The following is a 25,972-nucleotide window of genomic DNA, read 5'->3' as shown; positions in this document are numbered from 1 at the left end:
TTTGTCATAGGTGTTCATAAAATCATCTAATTAGTCCATTTCCGGTTGTCCGTCCGTCCGTCCGTCTGTGGACACGATAACTCAAAAACGAAAAAAGATATTGAGCTGAAATTTTTACAGCGTACTCAGGACGTAAAAAGTGAGGTCGAGTTCGTAAATGAGCATCATAGGTCAATTGGGTCTTGGTTCCGTAAGACCCATCTAGTAAACCGCTAGAGATAGAACAAAAGTTTAAATATAAAAAATGTTCCTTATCAAAAATTAAACAACTTTTGTTTGAAACATTTTTTCGTAAACATCACTGTTTATTCGTGAGGGCGCCAATTAGGCGTAAATTTTATAATATGTACTATACTTGATTATCAGTTATGTATGTGTCACATGTTTGTATGTGTAATGTGATAAAGAAATCAACACTGACTATGCATGGTATTTCAACAATTAACTCAGTCAATTGTTTGCTTTCACTTGTTGTTATTAAATTGTTTGAATAATGTTGAATTAAATGATTTGATCATAATTTTCCGGGAAATAGAATAGGTTCGTCCCAAAATGGTGCTTGTTAATTAGACTATATATTTAAATAATAACTTGATGTGTGTTTTAACTGTCAAATTTGGTTTCTTTTTTAGCAGCGGTATGAACTTCAGCTAGTTCTGTTTGAGGTTGTTGAGTTATGCTACCGTCATCCTCAGCCATTGCTAGACCAATGGTTGCCCCAATTTTAGCCGATGCTTGTCTAAATGTGTCACTTAATTTCACTTGTACAACATTTATGCACATAGATGTCAATGCTAAGCCAAATACTAAATAAAGTATGGATGCCATCATATACATTGGATGTTGTGGTACAAAGTCACCAAATCCAATCGTGGACATTGATATGAAAACGAAATAAAACGATTCAAAGAAACTCCAATTCTCCCACATCCAATATATGAGAGCACCACAAACAATGTATAAAAGTAAAATAAATATGGCCACCGAAACTGGTAAATTGAATTCATCATCTACGGCAAAATTTGATGGGGCTGGTGTACATGGTGTATTTTCACCACCTGGTGTATTGGGTGTCTTTGGTATTGCACCATCAACATTCAAAAATGTGGCTTTGGATTGAATTGATCCGTCTGATGATGCCATTGGAGGACTACCTAAAGTTGGACCAGCTTGTTGTGTAATTTCAATATCCTCAACATTCAGTTGTGATGGACGCCGGAATGTCGCTATTTCATATACCATTTGTACTCCCTTCATGACGTCCTACACACAAAAGAAATAACAAAAATTATCTATATTATTATTTTAAGTGGTTAAGGATGTTCCCTCGCCAGTAATAGAAAAAAATAAATTAGTAGATAATGATCCGAATTTTTAGTATGTTATAGTTAATGAAATATATTATTGTATAAAACAAAAATTTGGGTATCTTACCGATCAATTAAGAGAGTTTTTATTAATTAAAAATACACTAAATAACATACCATCCTCATAACAGGTTATGTTATTTAGTGTATTTTTAATTAATAAAAACTCTCTTAATTGAACGGTAAGATACCCAAATTTTTGTTTTATACAATAATATATTTCGTTAACTATAACATACTAAAAATTCGGATCCTTATCTACTAATTTATTTTTTCTATTATTGCCGAGGGAACATCCTTAAATTTCTGTTTAGCAATTTTTTGCTAAAAATGGTGTAAAAATATTAAAGAACGAACACTGAAAAAAAAGTAATGACAACCTCATACCGAAGTTGGCCGTTTCATATTGAAATAAAGTAAAAATAATTTCAAACAATTTAATAATGATTGGAACAAGTCCAGCTAAATATTTGTATTTACAATAGAATGGGAATATGAAGATTGTTGTTACTAATTTACAAAGAGTTTGAAATAAACTTATTGATCATTTTTATAATATATAGGATATTTTTATAAGTATATAACAACCATCAGTATCGCAGTGGGTACAGCGGTGTTCTAAAATCAATAGTAATCCAAATATCGCTGGTTCAAATCCGACGCGAAGAAATCTAATTTTTTTAATAATAAACGCAGTAAACCTGCGTATGTGGTTGTGACAATCACATCAGTATTTTTTTTTATAATATTTATAAGTAGTAGAACCAATCAAAAAAAGATTATTTAAAATTATATTGCATTTGAAAACAACAATATTTGAAATTTGTTAGACAGTATATTACTTTCATACAAACAACTCATGCGATTGTGCCAACTTCACCAGTCAACTCCGTACAGTAGTTGTAGCACATTCGTGGCCCCATTCGCCATATTTGATCTCGCGATGAGGTTGAGACAACCTCATATCGGTTGATATTAATAATTTTTTTTCAGTGTGAGCATCATATAAACATATTTTTTACGTCAATCACGAATCCACCTGCGCTTTTTCTAAAAAAAATCAAAGTGGTTTAAAAGTGAGTTACATGTCAAGACAAGAATCGATTTAATCAATTTTGAAGAAGACTTATTCTATTTTATGTAAATTTATAAGAGTGAATGTGTACCATTTTACTGTAGTAAATGAATCATTTGATCAAGGATTTGTCTCCTCGGAATTTGATTTTTATGGGAGCCGGTGTAAAATGTTTGTCTGAGTGTACTAAACAAAATCATATACATGCGAACTTGTCCCTTTTCGATTTACGCACACAGAGTGGGACAAAAGTCTACCCTACTTCTGGTAGGGTCTTCCTTCTCTTTATTTAACATAACTTAAACATCATTTTTAATCTTACTTGAACGATTTTTTTTGCACATGATGGATTTGTGATTTACGTAAAAATACGTGAAAATGGTTTTTCTGTGAATGTCTTTAATTTGTGTATTAGAATATTATTTTAGAAAATCACCTGAGTTATACTTGGATTTGATGACAACTTCACGATCCAGAAGCGTTAAATAAAATGTGTTATTAAATTTGGGGTTTAATAAAAATTAATCCTTCTATTTCTAAGTGTTCTGTCATTGGATAAATTTATTGATTTTTTATTAATTTATTTGGTTATTTTTCTCGGAAATGATTAAACGTAAATTAAATAGCCCAGAAAATTTAATGACCCGTCCGAACCGGAAATTAATATCGATTCTACGTGAAAAATGATTAAGACAGAAATTGTTAAGAGCAATGTTTCTAATATTTTTTTTGAAACTATTATCAAATTTTGCATATTTAAAAAGTTACATTAGTAGGTAAAATGTCACCTTGAAAGGTAGAAAATTGGGCGAAAAAATAAACGCCGTAAAACCAAAATCGATTCCAGCCTCAAACGGTCAATTTTTGTTATACAGTGAAACCTGGTTAAGTGAGACGTCAAGGGGCTTGCAAATTGTCTCACTTATAGAGGTATTCCACTTACCTAGTGTCTCAGAAATCCAGGTATAAATAAATATCTGTCTCATTTGGTATAAAAAAAGTGTAATAAACAACTATGGAAAATTTCAAAGATGCATTAATTTTTTCTTTATTAAGTACATATATTCTATTCAATTTTATTAGACTAATTAATGGAATTTCATTAATGATTTGATTATAGTATTGTTTTAATTTTTTAGTATTCTGAAAATAAAATTGACACTGTCGGAAATGGCTAAAGGAAACAAAATTAATTTCATCGAATATTACCTGTAAATTTTCATTTTTTCGAACTTTTCGACAGCTCCCCGTGTAATATAATCTTCTTACAAATGCCCATACAAATTTAATACATCGAGTAAATAATTTGCCAAAATCTGCCAGCAAAATCAGAAACATTGGAATACCGAATATTGCATAAATGATTGTAATTGCTCGACCAGTAGTTGTGGCAGGCGTTATATGACCATATCCTATAAATAATAAAAAAATATCAATTAACTTATGCTTTGGCCATTTTGAAATAAATTCCATAATTCGAATAAAGTTTTTTTGTATAGGTATAGGTAGGTATGTTTCGTATGCGAGGTTATGACAAACGAACTGTTCATTCCACATTCGTCTTCTTAAATTTTAGAATAATTTTTTATGAGAAAATGAGGATTGATGATAAATCAAATTTCGGAAAATAATTAATCTAAATTATTTAATATCTAACTAATGTTTATCTTTAAATAATGGCCTTACCCCTCAATTTATATACCCTGTATATATATGTATTATACCATGTGTGTTTGTACCATCTAGGCATATACATATCTGTAGTATGACAGAATACATCCGTTTAGTAATGCATCTAAGCGAGAGGTATTATATACATGTATTGAACATTAGTTGGAAGACGCTTGGAGAGTGGGAGTTTTTTAGTTACAGATAACTAGTAAGTATGAAACAAAACTCCCACTCTCTGCATGCATACAACAAAAGGTCTGTCGTAAGGTATCTGTAGTCTTACAATACATGTATATAATACCTCTCGCTTAGATGCATTACTAAACGGATGTATTTTGTCATACTACAGATATGTATATGCCTAGATGGTACAAACACACATGGTATATCAAAGTATATTGTTAGGCCCAAGTTTTTAACGATTAAAAATTAGTGATGCTACGAACAAAATTTTGGTGCTCATCATCACCTAAAGAGTCTATTTCCTTTCCGGTTGTCTGTCGGTCCGTCTGTGGACAAGATAACTCACAAAAAAAAAAGAGATATCAAGCAGAAATTTTTATATCGTACTCAGGACGTAAAAAGTGAGGCTGGAGCCATCTTTTAAAACGTTAGAGATACATCAAAAGTTTAATGTAAAAAAATGTTCCTTATAAAAAAATTAAACAACTTTTGTTTGAAACATTTTTTCGTAAACATCTCAGGAGTCTTTTCAAAAATTTTGGTGTCCATTTTCTCCAAAACTGTAAATGATAGATAGTTGAAAATTTGCAGGTAGCTTCAACCAGTGATCTTGTAAAATATTCTCGAAAAATGAAAAAAAAATTGTAGAAAATACTTTTCAAAAAAATTTTTGAAAAACAAATACATGGCGGAAGGACGGCCGCCATAATTGTGTTGTTTTTTTTTTAATTCTACTTTATAAAAAATAATTTAAGCACTGATGAATTCAACACTTTCTATATAGGGTATTTCAAAAATTAACTCAATTAATTGTTTGTTTTCACTATTAATCTCGCCTCGACTCGCCTCGTAGCCTCGGTCTTCAAGGCACGAGGCGAGGCAAGGCGAGATTCAAAATTTTAATCCTCGTTACTAAGCGATGCGAGGCGAGTTATATTGTTCCAAAATCCAAGGTGAATAGTCCCAAAAACTTATCCTCGACCGAGGCGACCACTCCTCCCCCCAAATTTCATTTAATATTTTAGAAAAAATATTTATTTACTAAAAATCATATAGAAAATACTAAATAAATTGTAAATGATATAAAAATAAATAAATACTCCAGAAAAAATTGTTTTGAATCTCATCGTTATATTAATTATATTTTTTTTATTACTTATTGTTTTTTGTTTACTTTTAATCATGCATACGAAATTTATTTACATCATGGTCTATTCGATTATATTTGATGTTTTTAATATGACACATACAACGTAAACTAAATATTGACAAATATCTTGTCTAGTAATTTTAATTAAAGAGAATTGAGAAAAATACACTCGAACCCCGGACTTCTTGGATTCATCGTTATATTAATTATATTTTTTTTTAAATAATTTTATAATAAAATATAATATACTTTAATTATTAAAATATTATCATATTATCATATTATAATATAATAATATAATTAATAATATTTAAAGAAATAGAAATTAGAATTTTTGTTTATTTTCAAACAAAAGATAATTTTATTATTGAGATGTTATAATAAAAAGAGGTAAAAAAATAGAGATGGAAAGAGGAAAGAGATGGAAAGGTGTGATACTTATGGAAAGCTTTCTAAGTGTTTACAGATTGATCGTGTTTTTTTCGACCGTAAAAAAATTATGAATATCGTTGTAACCGGTGTCGCTCCAGATAATTTTATGTAAAGAGTAGACAAGAGAAGCAAAACAAATAATTGCTGTGTTTGCAACCTGTCAGTCAATAATATGAATCAGATTGTTTTGTATTGAATTTACGGTTCACTTTACATTTAATTTGTATTAATTGCAAATCCGGTGTACAACGACCTTTAATGGTCACTTGTTTTTTGTCATTGAAAGATTGAAAACGCATAATTTTTTATTTTTTCTATACACGCACCATCGGAACAAGTTTCTTAGTGAATTTCGTATATGAATTATGGAGATCAAATGATCAATCAAACTTGAAGGTGTATTTAAATGAATAAAAAATCAAGCTACTTCGGTAAATGTCGTAATTTGTCGTGTTGTAAATAGACATTGTCTATTCTATGCGTTCTTATGTGTGGAACGCATAAAGTACACGTATGACTATGAGTGCTCACATATAAAAATTTAGGCAAGAATAGCTCGTGTCTTTGCCAGGAGACACTCAGCAGCGCTAGTGCAGCGCAATACGAAGTTACTTAAAATTCAATGAACGAGCTGGCATAATCTGTGTGTCGTATACAATTATAGATGATACCCGTTAAGATTTTTTGTTTATTGATAGAACTCGTAAATAAATAATATTAGATATCAGAATAAGATTATTCGTTGTGTGCGTAGTCATGGTAGGGACAATAAAATCGATGCCAGCGCTTCCAGTGAAAAATTTTGGCGTTAAAGGGGGCTGTTATAACTAATTTGCAGTTCTTTACATGTTAATGTTATAGAAATGTCAAATTAAAATTATTGTAAAACCCGAATTAATTAAACTTAATGCATTAAAAATTGTGAAAATAAGAAATCAAATTGCACAAATATTATTTTTAAAATGTAAATTATCATAATTATTTATTTAAATTTGTGAGACAATAATATTAAATTTTCAATGTAAGTCATAAATGCAATCCATACAATTATATATGCATCCATACAATTCTATAATTAAAGTAGTGTATCGTTACCATGGAAACGAAACACACGCACGGAGCGAATACATATTTATCTGAATTATGTAGGGTAGACAGTGTCTTTTTATCTATATGTAATGCACGCCACTGAAAACAGCCCCCCTATCGAATGAATGAATAAAAAAATCAAAAGTCACAAACTTTGGGGTCAGTTTGTAACTTCACTGATTTTATTGACTGATTTTTCGGTTTCGTTTCCTACATTAAATAGGTACATATGAAAGCAATGCTCACCAATCGTGGTAACTATAGTCAGACAATATACAATCGAATTTAAAAAACTCCATGATCGTTGTCCACTATATGAGTGCATACCAGCTTCATGAGCGGTATGTAATTGTTCCTCAAAATCCATTAATTTTCTACGTGCCAATGATTTCCAATCATCTTCACGTAAATTATGACTAGACAACCATAACGTATCAATAAAATCACGTTTAACACGTTTCACACCACATTTATAAAAATTCTCAAAAGCACCTTCCGTAAAACGAAATATAAAGGCACCTAAACCACAAAGTATCAACATTGTCATAATATGACCAAGACAACGATTTCGTAATGAATTTATTATTCGATAATCGTCTTGATTGTCAATTAAAAATTCTTTCCATGTAGACCAAGCCTCTTTTATAAAATTTCTAAATATTTTACGCTTTTGCGTTTTATCAGTTCCTTGAATTGATTGTGTTTGATCTTGTAATGATTGCTTTTCACTTTGTGCCTGTTTAATTAATTTTAACTTTTCTTTTAATTCAGATTGTTGTTGTAATAATTTTAATTTATTTTCTAATCTAGTTTGTTCATCTTCTTCTGAATTGTGTTCGGTTGATAGTGTTTCACGTGATGATGACGAGGATATTGATGAAGGATATCCAAGTTTGGAAGTACCAACTTCTGCACTCAACCGTTGTGCTTTTTTAAAACTTTCAATTAAATCAGCATCATCGAATGTTATTATTTCACGTGGAGTGGATTGGCTTCGTTTGATGATCGCTTTCTTTTCAACAGTTGGCTTTCTGGAACGTGAATCGGCTTTTGATTGTGATAAACTTCTTTTGGCTGTATTTAATAATTGTAATACATCACTTGACGGTTCTTTTTTTTGTAATGATTTCTCAGCGATACTTGAATTTTGATGATTGTTTTGTTGAGTTTCATTTTTATTTAATTGTTGATTGTCATTTTTTAAATCAGTTTTATTTATTTCACGACTGCGTCTACGAGTTGGTCTTGCCGGCCTAACACTAACAGAATTTTCATTTTCTTTAGATTTCTCATCATTTTCTTTAGATTTTTCATCATTTTCTGTTGATTTCTCAATACTTTCTTTGTCGGTCGACGAATCGTCTAAGAGAAGTCTGGAAAACGATTAAAAGTTGTTAGCGGGTGGATACCGATTTCGAAGAAAATTTTGATTAAAATTTGTTCACCTTCTAGATTAAATGTTATATGGTACCCAGGAGGTGGTAACCACCCCTTCTTAAATATTAATAGTTTAAGAAATATGGGCGAAAATCGAAATAAATTTTTTATCATCTTTAATTGTTTATAACTTTTGAAATTGTTTATGTGCTAAAAAAACCGTCTACGGCACATTTTTCTAGACATCATTCCGAATGTCTGAACCACCAAATAACGAATATTATAGCCCTGAAATCCGCGACAGTAAAACTGAACTGCAAAACACGTTTTTCAAAATTTCGCATATGAGTCAATACTATTTAACGATAGGTACAATATGAACTAGGTGTACCAGTGATTATCCTGACAGAAATATTTTTTGTCAAGATTTTTTTTATTTTTAACTGGTGGGACATATATTTTGGTCATGTTTTAAGCTGTCACATCGATCTATTTCGAAAGTAGAACTCAAAACGAACAACTTTAAAAAAAAAGTAATTCCGCGATTAGAGTAAAATTTTCTTTTCTTTATAAATTAAAAATCGGTGTGATAGACCTTTTTGCCACGATTAGAGCTGTCACACCAAATTTTACTGAAAATAGATAAAATTTGCAATAAAATCATCTCTTATAAACTAATTTCCAAGTGAAAAATACTTGTAATTATTAAAAACTAGCTGTGAACTACCCGCTTTGCTGGTCAACATCCCCACTTGCACCCCTCCCTCCACATTTCCTTGCGCGGGATAACAGTTTTGTAATGTACACGTCATGCTCTTTTATTTGATACCCCACTTAGGTATATTTGTAAATATTCGATAATTCCTTCCCACTTTCTCGCTACACCTTTCTACCCTCCGAAGGTTAAAAGTAGATAAAAACAATAGATCTTTGAAGCTGGTTGTATATCGTGTCAATATTTGAGCTTAATCGATGCACAACTTTTTTATTTTTTTAAGCATACCCCTTTCAACCCCTATTTCAACCCCTTAATCTACTATAATATGGATGTATTATACATAAAAACCTTCCTCTTGAATCACTCTATCTATTAAAAAAATACCGCATCAAAATCCGTTGCGTAGTTTCAAAGATTTAAGCGTACATAGGGACATAGGGACAGAAAAAGCGACTTTGTTTTATAATAGTAGTGATATAAAAATTAAAAAAAAAAATATTTCTGCCAGAACAAACCCTGGTACACCTACTCCATATTGCACCTATCGTTATCACATATCGTTAAATAGCATTGATTCATATGCAAAATTTCGAAATCCGTCCGTTATTGCAGTGTTGCAAAGTGCAGTTTTACTGTCACAGACTCACCGCTTATTAAACAAATTTTCCTCAAAATTCTATAAAATTGCTTGTATACAATCTATCTTGGAGAGTTTTAACAACAGTTAATCTAAACGCAAATGAGCATGTTTCCTTTCTTCAAAATAAAAAAATCTGATCAAATTTCGAATAATGTCGTTTATTCATTAAAATAAACCACCCCCTTAATAACTATAAGTTGATGAAGCCCAAAAAATATCGAAGAATTCCTCACCTATTACATTGATCATCTTCAACTGCCTCAACATCCTCCGTTGGTGGTTTTGTTTCACGTATTGGAGTTTTATCACGTGTCACAATTCGAGTATTTGAGCCTGAACTTTGTGAGCGTTTTTTGGTAATGTTACGCCGTTTCCGATTCACCGATGCATTTAATATTTGTTCCGGTGTAACTAATGATTTCGTTGTAATTGTAGTATTTTGTTCATCTTCACAAGTTTCAGTGTTTTCATCCGCCATACTGGCCAACTAAATTAACTAATAATACATTCTCTAGGTTCGGTTAAAAATAAATATAGTTCAAACTAATTTTTCGCAGTGTGTAACGTTCGTTGTATGTATTAATACACATACGTTGAGGAGATATGTATATATAAATTTCTGCGGGAACACGCAGTCGCCTGCATCCGTTGTAGCAACGCTGTCGCGTTGTATATGATGATTTATTCAGTTTGTAAAAACATTTTATTGAACTGTTTTTGACGTAAGATGTTTTATTTTCTTCTGTAAAACATTTTTAAAAATCAATCTTTTATACCATGCATGTAATATGCATGTTAGTATACCATGTAATATGCATGGTATACTAAGTTTAGTCCCAAGTTTGTAACGCTTAAAAATTATGATGCCACTCACAAAATTTTGCTATAGGTGTTCATAGAATCACCTAATTAGTCCATTTCCGGTTGTCCGTCCATCCGTCCGTCCGTCTGTGGACACGATAACTCAAGAACGAAAAAATATATCGAGCTGAAATTTTTACAACGTACTCAGGACGTAAAAAGTGAGGTCGAGTTCGTAAATGAGCATCATAGGTCAATTGGGTCTTGGGTCCGTAGGATCCATCTTGTAAACCGTTGGAGATAGAACAAAAGTTTAAATGTAAAAAATGTTCCTTATCAAAAAATAAACATTTTTTGATTGAAAGATTTTTTCGTAAACATCACTGTTTACCCGTGAGGGCACCAATTAGGCGGAAATTTTATAATATGTAGGTACTAAACTTGATTATCAGTTATGTATGTGTCACATGTTTGTATGTGTAATGTGATAAAGAAATCTACACTGACTATGCATGGTATTTCAACAATTAACTCAGTCAATTGTTTGTTTTCACTTGTTAATTAATAAAAACTTTCTTAATTGAACGGTAAGGTACCCAAATTTTTGTTTTAAACAATAATATATTTCGTTAACTATAACATACTAAAAATTCGGATCCTTATCTACTAATTTATTTTTTTCTATTACTGGCGAGGAAACATCCTTAATATTACAATACTTAAAAATTATTTAGTGTAAGATACTTGTTTTTGACGCTATTACAACAATCTAAAAATGATACAAGAGACCTACTTTCAGCGACAAATTAAAATTATAAATAATGGAGATTGATTCCGAGACTTCCGGAAGTTTTTATTAAAAATTTCCCTCTTTAAGAACTTTTTTTTTAAAATTTCATAAATATTAATACGTTATGAAATATTGACAAAAAACTATATACCTTTTTTTCATTTTTCTAGACATCATTATGAATCTAACAAGCTATAGCACATATTTTTAAGAGTATTATTTCTACTTTTTGTTTTTGTTTTTGTTTACTTTTAATCATGCATACGATATTTATTTACATCATGGTCTCTTCGATTATTTTGTTTTTGTTTTTGCTTACTTTTAATCATGCATACGATATTTATTTACATCATGGTCTCTTCGATTATTATTGATGTTTTTAATATGATGCATACAGTGTAAACTAAATATTGACAAATATCTTGTCTAGTAATCTTAATTAAAGAGAATTGAAAGAAATAATCCGGACTTCTTGACATGAATCCAAGAAGTCCGAGTTCGAGTCCTGGTTCGAGTGTATTTTTTTCAATTCTCTTTAATTAAGTATTATTCCTATTTTTCACCATTTTCAACTTGTCGACTCATGAGCAGAATTATTTCTTGTAAATATTATATCACTTTATACATTTACGTATTTATAACGAAAATGTTAAACAAGAATGAATATACATAATAATGTTATTGTACCAACAAAGACAAAACATTAAAATAACTTTTGTGATTTTAAAAGATGTCAGTAGTAGTGAGTTAGTTTTTAGTTTCTATTACACTATTATATATGTTAAGAAAGTTTGTTGACGTATCGTAAAGCGTTATTAGACGGTAGGTAGTCCTTGATATACTTTACGTAAGTGTACGTTTAACGGCGACGACTAAAATCTATGTCTAAGACGTTTTAGACGTTTATGCTGTTGTTCTGTGCTTGTTAAGTCAATGCGACGCGGCGTGTTGCTGCATTGTTGTGTATCGATCCTATTGAGACAACAACCTGTTGGATCATACATTATATTCTAGCCATAAATATAATATAAATACTATCGGAGCTAGTTAATACATAAAACCTTAAACTTTTACCTCGGTTTGTGCCGATAGCACTTGTAGAGATTGGGTAGACGGGGAGGGGTTGATTTTTTTTATCCAGAAAAACACTTGCTGTTTTTTTGCAACTTTATTATTTTTCGACTTATCACTACATATTATAAAACAAAGTCGCTTTTCCTGTCCCTATGTCCCTATGTCCCTATGTACGCTTAAATCTTTGAAACTACGCAACGGATTTTGATGCGGTTTTTTTAATAGATAGAGTGATTCAAGAGGAAGGTTTTTATGTATAATACATCCATATTATAGTAGAGTAAGGGGTTGAAATAGGAGTTGAAAGGGATATGCTTCAAAAACTAAAAAAAGTTGTGCATCGATTAAGCTCAAATATTGACACGATATACAACCAGCTTCAAAGATCTATTGTTTTTATCTACTTTTAACCTTCGGAGGGTAGAAAGGTGTAGCGAGAAAGTGGGAAGGAATTATCGAATATTTACAAATATACCTAAGTGGGGTATCAAATAAAAGAGCATGACGTGTACATTACAAAACTGTTATCCCACGCAAGGAAATGTGGAGGGAGGGGTGCAAGTGGGGATGTTGCCCAGCAAAGCGGGTAGTTCACAGCTAGTTTAACGATAAAGACATCTTTATACCATGCATATATGAAATATATCAAGGTATACTAAGTTCAGTCCCAAGTTTGTAACTAGAGCTTAAAAATATTGATGCATCCAACTATATTTTGGTATTGGTGTTCAAAAAATTACCTGAAAAGTTCATTTCCGGTTGTCCGTGTGTCTCTCTGTTCGTCTGTTCATTTTTTGGCGCGATAACTCAATAACGAAAAGAGATATCAAGCTCAAATTTTTTTAAGGACTTACCAAGTCAGGTCGAGTTTGTAAATGAACCAATTGGGTCAATTGGGTCTTAGTTCCGTAGGACCCATCTTGTAAGCCGTTAGAGATGCAACAAAAATTTAAGTGTAAACAACTTTTCTTATAAAAAAATTAACAACTTTTGTTTGAAACGTTTTTTGGTACATACCACCGTTTACCCGTAAGGGTGCATATTAATTACGTTAAACTTTTACGTTACATATATTAGTTATGAGCTTGTTTGTTATAGCATATATAACAAGTGTATTATATATTCACTGAGGAAGTGAGAAGAAAGATACTTCTTATTACTTTGTGTGTAAGAGTGGCTATCTTTCTTTATTTACATGATATAAAAAAACAAACGATTGCCTAATCAACATTGTTTAGTCATGGATTTCTTGATTATAATTATGTCAGATTACAAAAGGTGCCGGATTAGATAGCAGGCGCGGATCTAGAAATTTTTTTCGGAGGGGGGGGGGTCGTAGGATTTTTGTCATTTTTGTTTTTCAATAAAATAACAAAAAAACCAAATAAACAAAGATTTTTTTTTGTGTTTCGGTTTGTAAAATATTGATTCAGCTCTTTTTTTTGAAATGCGGGCTGTTTGGGGGGGGGGGGGGTCATGACCCATGTGACCCCCCCTTAGATCCGCGCCTGTTAGATAGTGGCCGGATTATTGCGAGTCTACTGTATTTTTATTTGTGTAATTTTTACTGAGATTATTACATTTCCACCCCAAATAAAAATATTATGTTTTTCATGATGCTATAAATAAATAAATTTTATGTTTTTAATGAAAAAAGTAATGCTTATTATCAGTTATCCTTAAAAATCGTTATGTTTATGTAGTCTAAAGTGTATATTTTGTAGCAATAAAATTTGAATAATATAGGGTGCGGCATAAGCATAGATACAATATTTTGTTCTTTTTGGCTTAATGTGGTACACTGAGTGTAAAAAGTATATACACTATGGTAGAAAAATCATTGCGAATACCTCTTAAAGAAGGTTTCGGTTTGAATCTTTAAATTTCAATAAAGTGTGACACAGGCGTTTGATTTAAACAATGAGTAGAAAGTATTGATTAGATTTTAGAATGATTTACATTGAAAAAGTTAGTTAGGAGTAAAAGCTCACAAAAGCACAGTTATAAGCATATTTATTATTTTTTTTAAATATAGTGAAATTGAAAATTAAATTATCATGATTTATACTAAATGGAATATGAGCCCATCCTAAAATTTTGCGGGTGAAATTACCCACCAAAAATCATGTATAAAAAGATGCTCCTGTATGTAAAAGTAAGTTTAAGCAAATATTTACGGCTTGCTGGATACTAACTCTGCCTTCGAAGCGAATTACATAAGCGGTGGACAGAAATCAATCACGCAAGGCTTCGGAAATTAACGGAAGATCAAAAAACTGCGGATACCAACTTATGCAGAGTTAATATCCAGTAACGCCGTACATATTTGCTGTTGCAGGGGTGAAACACCAATGGATGTGACATTCAATTTGCACCTAAACTTATATGTACCGCGCAAAACTGATGTCATGATGCTAAAACTTACTTTTACATATATGAGCATCTTTTTATACCATGTATATATGAAATATACATAGTATATTAAGTTTAGTCCCAAGTTTGTAACGCTTAAAAATAATGATGCTAGGAAAAAAATTTTGTCATAGGTGTTCACTAAATCAACTAATTAATCCATTTCCGGTTGTCCGTCCGTCTGTGGACACGATAACTCAAAAACGAAAAAAGATATCGAGCTGAAATTTTTACAGCGTACTCAGGACGTAAAAAGTGAGGTCAAGTTCGTCAGTCAATTGGGTCTTGGGTCTGTAGGACCCATTTTGTAAACCGTTAGAGATAGGACAAAAGTTTAAATGTAAAAAATGTTCCTTATCAAAAATTAAACAACTTTTGTTTGAAACATTTTTTCGTAAACATCACTGTTTACCCGTGAGGGCGCCAATTAGTCGGAAATTTTATAATATGTACTATACTTGATTATCAGTTATGTATGTGTCACATGTTTGTATGTGTAATGTGATAAAGAAATCAACACTGTCTATGCATGGTATTTCAACAATTAACTCAGTCAATTGTTTGTTTTCACTTGTTTAACATAACTACGATTCAGTTTGCACAAATATCTGAATGATCTGAAATTATGGAGACGTATTAAGAACCGATAACAATGCAATTGTACGGTACTATTTATAAGATGGTTGGCTTTAGAATTCGGTGGCCTTGGAACTAATAGTTGGTGGAGGATCATTAAACTTTTTTCGTATAAGCAAACTCAAGCTGATCAACATATATGATAACTCAAAAACGAAAAGAAATATCAAGCTGAAATTTTTGAAAAGTTTTATAGCGTGCTTAGAACGTAAAAAGTGAGGTTGAGTTTGTAAATGAGCAACATAGGTCAATTGGGCTTTGTAAACCATTAGAGATAGAACAAAAATTTAAATATAAAAAATGTTCCTATAAAAAAAAAAAAAAAGACTTTTGTCATGTTTACTCATGAGGGGGCTAATTAGGATAGAAACATTATATAGTATGTATTCAGGTAATGTATATATTTATACGTTACATATATTATGTATGTGTTTGTTTGTTTATAGGATAATATATATACTGTATACACTGTGTAGGTGAGAAGAAAGATATTCTTATTACTTTGTGTGTAAGAGTGGCTATCTTTGAAAACAAACGATGGTGCAATCAACACTGTCTCTACATGGTAGGTATTTCAACAATTAACTTATCAGTCAATTGTTTGTTTTCACTTGTTTAGTTAATTTTTTTAAATAAAATTTCTTAATATACCTATTTATTTTGAGTAGCGTGGTATTTATTTCAATAACTATGTAGCACTCATTTAAATAATAATGATAAATTCGATTAGAGCCTCTTATGTGGGTTATTTTTTGTAACTAACAAGTGAAAACAAACAATTGACTGAGTTAATTGTTGAAATACCATGCTTAAATAGTGTTGATTACTATATCACATTGCACATACATATACATTTAATATAATATATACTATACAATTTACGCCTAATTTGCGCTCTCACGGGTTAACAGTGATGTTTACGAAAAAATGTTTCAAACAAAAGTTATTTATCTGTTGATAAGGAACATATTTTACATTTAAACTTTTGTTCTATCTCTAACGGTTTACAAGATAGGTCAAGACCCAATTGACCTATGTTGCTCATTTACGAACTCGACCTCACTTTTTACGTCCTGAGTACGCTGTAAAAATTTCAACTCGATATCTTTTTCGTTTTTGAGTTATCGTGCCCACAGACGGAGGGACAACCGGAAATGGACTAATTAAGTGATTTTATGAACACCTATACCAAAATTTTGTTCGTAGCTTCAATATTTTTAAGCGTTACAAACTTGGGACTAAACTTAGTATACCTTGCATATTACATATATGCATGGTATAACAATTAATGAATTTATGAAAGCAGTGCGTGACTTATGCAGCACTCAATATTTAGTCGTGTTACAATTATTTACTGTTTTTATTTAAAATACATAAATAATAGTACAATCAACGAACCTTTATTTTTTTTATTCCTTCGAAAAAATCGTTTGCTGGGTGTATTGACTTGCAGTCGCTGATCTCGAATGTATGACCAAATTGATTCAATTTTCACCCCTTTCCTTCTTTTTTGACTTACATAAGTAGACCCACTAAATAAATTATACCAACAACATGCCTTAAAAAGGATGAAATTAAAAAAAAAGACAATTTTTGATTGGGGGGCCAACTTATGAAGTTAGCAGAGGAGACGGGGGATAAAAATTGAAACAATTTGATCATAAATTTGAAATCAATGACTTTTAAATCTCTTTTACATGCCTTAAAAAGGATTAAATTTGCAAAAAAATGGTATTTTTTATTTCAGAAGTCTACTTATGTTAGCTAATAGACGGAGGGGGGGGGTATTAGTGAAAATCGAACCAATTTGATCAAAAATTCAAGATCAGAAACTTTAAAAAACCTCTTAGATGCCCCAAAAAGGCTTAAATTTTCAAAAAAAAAATGATATTATTGAGATGTTACAAATGAGATGTAAAAAAAAAATTGAAATGTAACAAATTAAACAATTTATCTGAAAAAACGAGCTTAGCGACCCAAAAACCCTCTTATACGTCATTGAAAGTCTTAACTTGCAAAAAAATGGTCTATTTGATTTTGAGAGTCTTTCAGATCCCCGAAAGGGAGGGGGAGGTGCATAAAGAAGTTTATTAACAAATATATCTGAAATTTTGGTAACTTTAGCATTTTGACCTTTTGCAAATCTTTTATTTGATTTTTTTATAATATAAACCCCCTTCTTCCCAATTAAAAACTTGCGGTGGATAAAACAAAAGAGATCCTCTAGTCATATAGACTTTTTTTAGGATAATTTCGTGGAGCCAATGCAAAAAACCGCAAGTCAATACACCCAAACAATTTTTTCGAAGGAAAAAAGTTCGTTTACTATACTATAAATAAATTTTATTCTTAAAAATAAGGTGCGTGATGTGGTCGATCGATTTATTGTGCTATTCTGATTTTATTTTTTTAAGGCATTTTCCTTTCAAGGAAAATCAGCTATGGATTTTGTACCTATAGTGCTTTTATGACTCGAAATCAGAATATTTAAATATATTTAAACATAAATTTTAACTTTTTTCAAATTTCATTATTTATTTTTGACTAACGATAATACCCTATTGCGGTTGCCCAGCGAAGCGGGTGCGTTAACTGCTAGTTATTTAACAATTATTATGATGATGAAATCGTCTGGGCTATCTACTAGGCTGTTTTTTTGTTAACTATTTCTAAAATGGGATTCGTTTAGTTTACGCTGTTCCTGCGTGATGATCAAACTTTTTTTAAATTATATACACTGCGTTGCTCAAAAATTTATATGAGGTTAATTGTTTATTTTATGTTATTTTTATTTAAAAGCAACACGCAAAATTTTAGCAAAATAGTAAGAACTGATAATTATTTTACTTGTTACCTAAGGTCGTTCTGATTATAATCGATTACTTCTTTAATTATTATTATTATGTAGAGTTATTCACGTTATTCGGCACGAAAGACTAAAGATAAACTGCTTGATTTTAAGATTTTTATACCATGCATATATGTAAAATGCAAGGTATACTAAGTTTAGTCCCAAGTTTGTAACGCTTGAAAATATTAATGCTATGAACAAAATTTTGGTATAGGTGTTTTTAAAATCACCTAATTAGTCCATTTTCGGTTGTCTGTCCGTCTGTCCGACTGTCCGTCTGTCTGCCAACACGATTACTCAAAAACGAAAAAAGATATCAGGCTGAATTCATCAATTTGGGTCTTGACCTATGAGTCCATAGGACCCATCTTGTAAACCGTTAGAGATAGAACAAAAATTTAAATGTAAAAAATGTTTCTTATAAAAAAAATAAACAACTTTTATTTGAAACATTTTTTCATAAACAGCACTGTTTACCCGTGAGGACGCAAATTACGCGTAAATTGTATAGTATTTATTATATGGGGATATCAGTTATATGTCTGTGTCATGTATGTATGTGTAATGTGACAGAATAATCAACACTGTCTATGCATGGTATTTCATCAATTAACTCAATCAATTGTTTGTTTTCACTTGTTTTTTCTAGGATAGACAGAGTCTTAAAGGCTGTACATTTTAAAATGATTTGCATACTATACAATATGTCCGGAAAACACGATGAGTATCAAAGTTCAGGCTCTACGAAAGAAATAAAAGTGATGAGGTTCCTTCCTATAGTGATACTTTCCTATAGGGATATAATACTATATGCGAGTTCAGCGATCCCAAAAACCCCCGTGTAACAAGTTTGAAATCATTTTCATCATTGTCCACCGAATTGTGAATCTAATATTTACGCTCAATTCAGTGGTGGATTTAGGCCTAGGGCGGCAGAATTTGAAGAGCGGCAAAATTTATGAAATGCCAAAATTTTAGAGTCACAAAAAAGTAAAGACAATCAATTATAAAAATTGGTTCAGAATAGTTTTTATAAAAAATTTTCGATAGAAAATATTAGAATCCAATTCATTAATCTACTTCTCAATCTGTGTGGGTAAGATGTTAATTTTTTAATCGATCAATGATATTCTTTATCGAGTAATGTTCTTTACTTTCTATTCCTTTAGTGAGATTAATCTCACGTGTATGAAGCATTTTGAAATTATTTAATCCAAATGACTTCTCAATTTGTTTTTAGTGTGAAATAAAAATAACGGATTTGTATGTCCCTGATAAAAAAAAAAAGTTTGAAGACAAAGAAAAAAGTATTGAATGAATGAATATTCACGGAATCTTCGAGATGTTTATCCGAATGTGGACATTGCTCTCCGTATTTTTTGAGTATTCCGGCTACAAATTGTTAAGGCGAAATATCTTTTTCTACTCTTAAAAGGGTAAAAACCTATTTACGCGCAAGCATGGGCCAAGATAGACTTAATGCACTTGCATTACTGTCTATTGAAGCCCAACTAGTCCAAGAAATTAATTACGACGACAAAATTGACGTTTTTGCACGGACCAAAGCCAGGAAAAAGAAATTTTCAAATTGATTAATATTAAAAGAAATATGAATTATTTATCTGTTTAAAGTTTATTTATATATTTACCTGTCTTGTTTATCAGTAATATTAAAAAAATTATATTTCAATAAATTAAGTTACTTTAAAATAAAAAACTGGATCAAAATTAATGAAATTCATTCTTTCAAAAAGGGCGGCGCATCGAACGGGGCCTAGGGCGGCAGCAAGCCTAAATCCGTCACCGGGTCAATTATAAAATGCATATTAATTATGCTAATTGCATATTTTTAATTTCTTATAAATCAAATAAGGTCACAAAATTTCTTGACACTCAAATCCAACTCCACATTCAAATCTGACTTACTGCTCAAATTTTTCGAACTTTGATTTTTGTGCTTCGTTTCTTCGTCTATAGTTATATTTATTACTTTTAACGAGTGACTTAGTCGTCCTATAATAAACAGCTAGTATTTATATTTTTGATTTTGTATCTTTTAATAGTGTTATTAGAATTTAAATAATATTGAATTGTTTTTAACGTATTTAATTTTTTTACCATGATATTCTATTCAATTTTATTAGACGACTAGCTGTGAACTACCCGCTTTGCTGGGCAACATCCCCACTTGCACCCCTCCCTCCACATTTCCTTGCGTGGGATAACAGTTTTGTAATGTACACGTCATGCTCTTTTATTTGATACCCCACTTAGGTATATTTGTAAATATTCGATAATTCCTTCCCACTTTCTCGCTACACCTTTCTACCCTCCGAAGGTTAAAAGTAGATAAAAACAATAGATCTTTGAAGCTGGTTGTATATCGTGTCAATATTTGAGCTTAATCGATGCACAACTTTTTTAGTTTTTGAAGCATATCCGTTTCAACCCCTCTACTATAATATGGATGTATTATACATAAAAACCTTCCTCTTGAATCACTCTATCTATTAAAACCGCATCAAAATCCGTTGCGTAGTTTCAAAGATTTAAGCATACAAAGGGACATAGGGACATAGGGACATAGGGACAGAGAAAGCGACTTTGTTTTATACTATGTAGTGATATATAAATTTTTAAATTGAAAATGTTTGTTTTGGTGTACCATATTTCCGACTTCTATAAGTTTTTCTCATATATTCTATGACACAGTCTATACCTATAATAAGCATGAAGTGCAACCACAGCAGTGTAATCTACAACACCATGAGGTAATAAATTAATTTAATTGCTAAAATGAACATCATATACATCAGATTCAGAATCAGATGTGATATATATTGTTTATTATAGCTGTTCTATTTTTAAGATGATCCAAATTAAATGCTACCAAAACCAGTGAAATGAAATAAATCCTGCACTAGCTATTTATTTACAAAACTCTCTATCTTGTAAACAATATTTTATGATGTGCAAATCCTGTAAATACCCGATTCTAAATATGTACTTGATTTAATTATTATATGTGAACGGTAAGGATGTAATTTATACAAAAATCAAGTATTAAAACCGGTCATTTTACTTTGTAAAACAAGTGAAAACAAACAATTGACTCAGTTAATTGTTGAAATACCATACATAAATAGTGTTGATTACTCTATCGCATTGCACATACATATACATTTAATATAATATATACTATACAATTTACGCCTAATTTGCGCCCTCACGGGTAAACAGTGATGCTAACGAAAAAATGTTTTAAACAAAAGTTGTTTATTTTTTGATAAGGAACATTTTTATACCATGTATATATGAAATATACATAATATATTAAGTTTAGTCCCAAGTTTGTAACGCTTAAAAATAATGATGCTAGGAAAAAAATTTTGTCATAGGTGTTCATAAAATCACCTTATTAGTCCATCGTCCGTCCGTCCGTCTATGGACACGATAACTCAAAAACGAAAAAAGATATCGAGCTGAAATTTTTACAGCGTACTCAGGTCGTAAAAAGTGAGGTCAAGTTCGTAAATGAGCATCATAGGTCAATTGGGTCTTGGGTCTGTAGACCCATCTTGTAAACCGTTAGAGATAGAACAAAAGTTAAAATGTAAAAAATGTTCCTTATCAAAAATTAAACAACTTTTGTTTGAAACATTTTTTCGTAAACATCACTGTTTACCCGTGAGGGCGCCAATTAGGCGGAAATTTTATAATATGTACTATACTTGATTATCAGTTATGTATGTGTCACATGTTTGTATGTGTAATGTGATAAAGAAATAAACACTGACTATGCATGATATTTAACAATTAACTCAGTCAATTGTTTGTTTTCACTTGTTTACATTTAACTTTTGTTCTATCTCTAACGGTTTACAAGATGGGTCCTACGAACCCATAGGTCAAGACCCAATTGACCTATGTTGCTAATTTACGACCTCACTTTTTACGTGCTGAGTACGCTGTAAAAATTTCAGCTTGATATCTTTTTTCGTTTTTGAGTTATCGTGTCCACAGACGGACAATCGAAAATGGACTAATTATGTGATTTTATGAACACCTATACCAAAATTTTGTTCATAGCATCAATATTTTTAAGCGTTACAAAAAATCGTCTTTTTTTTAAGTTTAAATTTGTTATGATGAACTCTCAGGTATAACTGTATCAGTTGAAAAAAATTAAATAACGAAGAAATAGCATATGATATCGAAGTTCGCTAAGTAGGACCAACTGAAGCTGTATCGCGTATTTTAGATATAAAAATGCAATTGCAAATGCAACGAGGGATAAAATGAGAAAAAAAAAGCCAGGTTGAAATGGCTCTATCTACATCTCGGTGCATTAATCATTTTAACCAAATAAATTTTTCGGAAACCATTTAAAAGAAAATTCAATCTAATTTTGTTTGTTTGAATGCCTATACCTATTTCTGCCCAAAAATTGACACAGGTGAAAAAGTTATTGGACTAAGAGCCAGCGCTTGCCAGATATACGTTAAAGTATAAAAGCTGAAATTTTTTTTGCGTATTCTCACTGGTGTAGGAACCAATCTTTGGGGGCTACAAACCATGACTAACGGTTCCTTCGGTAGGAAGCAGGTAATCAGGGGCGTAGTACCCGAGCTCTCTCACGTTAAAGTATAAAAGCTGAAATTCACACAGAGTGTTCAAATGACCATTTTAAGTCAATATTTAAGGTAAAGATTGGTCCCTACACCAGTGAGAATACGCAAAAATTTCAGCTTTTATACTTTAACGTATGTCTGGCAGGCGCTGGCTCTTACTCTATATATAAAATCAAAATTTCGTGTTTTTTTTCTCTGCATGTTTGCTAAAAATACAAATCTGATGTAAAATTTGATTCTCTACAAAAAGTTTTATATTAAATTTCTCGAAAAATTGCTTAGTTTACGAGATATTTGGAAAAAACCACAAGGAATGCTTTTTCACCCCTATCTTCAATTTCCACTCTTTAATTTAATGTAGCACCTTATTTCCCTGATTTTTAAGACACAATCAATAACCTAATATTAAAAATATCAAAAACCCTGCGTGACTTTGCTCAAAAAAATCATGGTAGTAATGTACCATATGAAGGTATATAGACACTTCTTTTTTACACATATTAGTCGTGTGAAATTTTCACTTTATTTTGTACGATATAACTAAAAAAATTAAAAATACATTTGTAAATATTTTGACACTTATTTTTAGACCTGTAACGCAATAAATATAAAACAAACAAGTACGTGGAGGATATGCTCATTAGATGTGAGACCAGTAACTTTTTTATACCATGTATATATGAAATATACATAGTATATTAAGTTTAGTTCCAAGTTTGTAACGCTTAAAAATAATGATGCTAGGAAAAAAATTTTGTCATAGGTGTTCATAAAATCACCTAATTAGTCCATTTCCGGTTGTCCGTCCGTCCGTCCGTCCGTCTGTGGACACGATAACTCAAAAACGAAAAAAGAAATCGAGCTGAAATTTTTACAGCGTCCTCAGAACGTAAAAAGTGAGGTCAAGTTCGTAAATGAGCATCATAGGACAATTGGGTCTTGGGTCCGTAGGACCCATCTTGTAAACCGTTAGAGATAGAACAAAAGTTTAAATGTAAAAAATCCTTCCTTATCAAAAATTAAACAACTTTTGTTAGAAACATTTTTTCGCAAACATCACTGTTTACCCGTGAGGGCGCCAATTAGGCGGAAATTTTATAATATGTACTATACTTGATTATCAGTTATGTATGTGTCACATGTTGTGTTATGTGATAAAGAAATCAACACTGACTATGCATGGTATTTCAACAATTAACTCAATCAATTGTTTGTTTTCACTTGTTTAAAATTATGAATTTAGTTTTAATAGTATCTTGTATTTTTGAATGTGTACATATGCTTATATATATATTAAGGTAGTACCAGCATGAAATCACTTTTCGACAGATTTGGCCGAATTTTTTTTCTCGGGTTTATAATAGCTTTATTTATGAATTTCTAAAATTTCATAATTTTTGACCGTTTAGATCACGAGATATTTAAAGACAAAGTTCGCGATTTTGAGGGTCATGTCCCATTTAAAGCATGTAAAATGTCCGGTCTCTCCAACTATTTTTTATGATATTATTATATATTGAAGAAAAAAATGTTTATACAATAAAATTCTAAAAAAAAAATTTAGAAATTAATTTTCACTTTCGAGATATTAATTTTGACGTAAATTGATCGAAATTGGGACGTTGGCATAATTATTTCCATTTTAAACGGTCAAAATTTCTGAAACTTTGGGAATTAATAGTAAGCATTATTAAATTCTTAAATTTAATTTTTCGTTAAATTCTGTCGAAAAAAAAATTGTACCATTGCTTTAACATAGAAACTGCAAATACCATGCTGGAACTACGTTAAATACCAAAGAATAACGAATTTAATATTAATCTTTCAATATTTCTGTTGCACGCACTATTCAAAAACAGAAAAATGTCATTTTTGTACAAATTTTTTTTTTCAAATGGTGTTTCTTGACTTATTAAAATTAAATTACATATATTATGAAAACGTAATTCAAATTTTAATTATTTAAATTTTGATATTTGGCAGTGTTTAGTTATGTAGTACCGGAGCTGTATTAGAAAGAATGATCTGGTCGGATTTTTAGACAAACATTAAAATGTGCTCTTTTAAAAATTCATTCCAGCGACTATTATTCGAGCGGCTGAAGCACTTTTTGAAGATTAAAGAATAACCAGTTCCAAGCCATCCTGGGGTATGGTTGTTAAGATGAATCGAATATTTTAGTTTAAAAATGTATCTCTTTTCCGGCGGACAATAGTAAATTACTTTTGTATTGTACCACCTATAACAGTATAGATTGAGGAAAATGAAGTAAACCGCTCACTTTTTGCTAAAGCTTGGTGCAATGTGTGTTTTGGATGTCAAATATCATTCGTAAACCATGAGTTTGTTACATAAATGTTGTTTTTTGTTAATAAACAATAAATTATTAAAAAAATAAAACGGACCATGTAAAACTTGCCTTATTGAATTAATAAACAGACAACTTGCATTACGTAAATGTTATAAATGTATAAGAGCTTTTCGATTATTTGTGTAACAATCAGCTATGAAAAACATAATCTAATATATCTATAACATATATACAGAATGTCTTTTCGAAGTAAAACTTCTTTAGACACGCTGGAATTGGAGAGTAAACTGAAAAATGTATGCTCAGAATGTTACGAAAACATGTGATCAAGTTTATTGCGAAAAGTGTGATCAAGTTGAGAGGGAGATATAAAGTTCGTGAAGATGGAAAGAGAGAGAGAGTTACGTTTCAACAACATAACAACATCCATGTCATACTATAAGTATATAAAATATTATACATTTACGCAGAGACCCAGTAGCTTAGTGGTATCTCATGCATATTAAGGATGTATGAGCATAACAACAATGTTAGATTTAAAGGCTCAAAATTATTTTATAGGTAGACTTTTACTCAAAGAATATGTGGTTAAAATTTTAGCATATATATTCATACAAATTTTTAAGAAAAAAATCTTTGAAAATCGATATAAAATACATTGGCTCTTATGAAAGAATCTCAAAAAAACGACATATTTTGAAAGTTTTTGATAATTTTCACTTGGAATGAATGAAAACAAATTTTAATACAAAGTAAATATATAA

The 25,972-nt window shown here is 30.8% G+C and overlaps 1 protein-coding gene across 2 annotated transcripts in view; it reads right to left on the bottom strand.

Annotated features, from left to right (window-relative positions):
- Positions 1-462: 462 nt before the first annotated feature.
- The window catches only part of LOC123290922 (potassium channel subfamily K member 18), a 64,660-nt gene continuing 39,150 nt past the window's right edge, over positions 463-25,972 (bottom strand). Inside the window, exons 1-5 of one of the 2 annotated variants that reach the window (XM_044871304.1) lie at positions 9,936-10,240; positions 7,214-8,340; positions 3,652-3,854; positions 1,198-1,263; positions 463-1,074 (exon numbers count right to left, since the gene is read on the bottom strand). In XM_044871304.1, coding sequence (XP_044727239.1) covers positions 604-1,074; positions 1,198-1,263; positions 3,652-3,854; positions 7,214-8,340; positions 9,936-10,180 — 2,112 coding nt within the window. In that variant the 5' untranslated portion in view covers positions 10,181-10,240 and the 3' untranslated portion in view covers positions 463-603. Of the gene's footprint in view, positions 1,264-3,651; positions 3,855-7,213; positions 8,341-9,935; positions 10,241-25,972 lie in introns of those variants that run through there. The other variant, XM_044871305.1, reaches the window with a different exon arrangement.

This window comes from Chrysoperla carnea, chromosome 1 (genome assembly GCF_905475395.1).
Source record: "Chrysoperla carnea chromosome 1, inChrCarn1.1, whole genome shotgun sequence".
NCBI classification, from domain to species: domain Eukaryota; kingdom Metazoa; phylum Arthropoda; class Insecta; order Neuroptera; family Chrysopidae; genus Chrysoperla; species Chrysoperla carnea.
The sequence above is the reverse complement of the archived record's forward strand: the minus strand, read 5'-3'. Positions and strand labels throughout refer to the sequence as shown.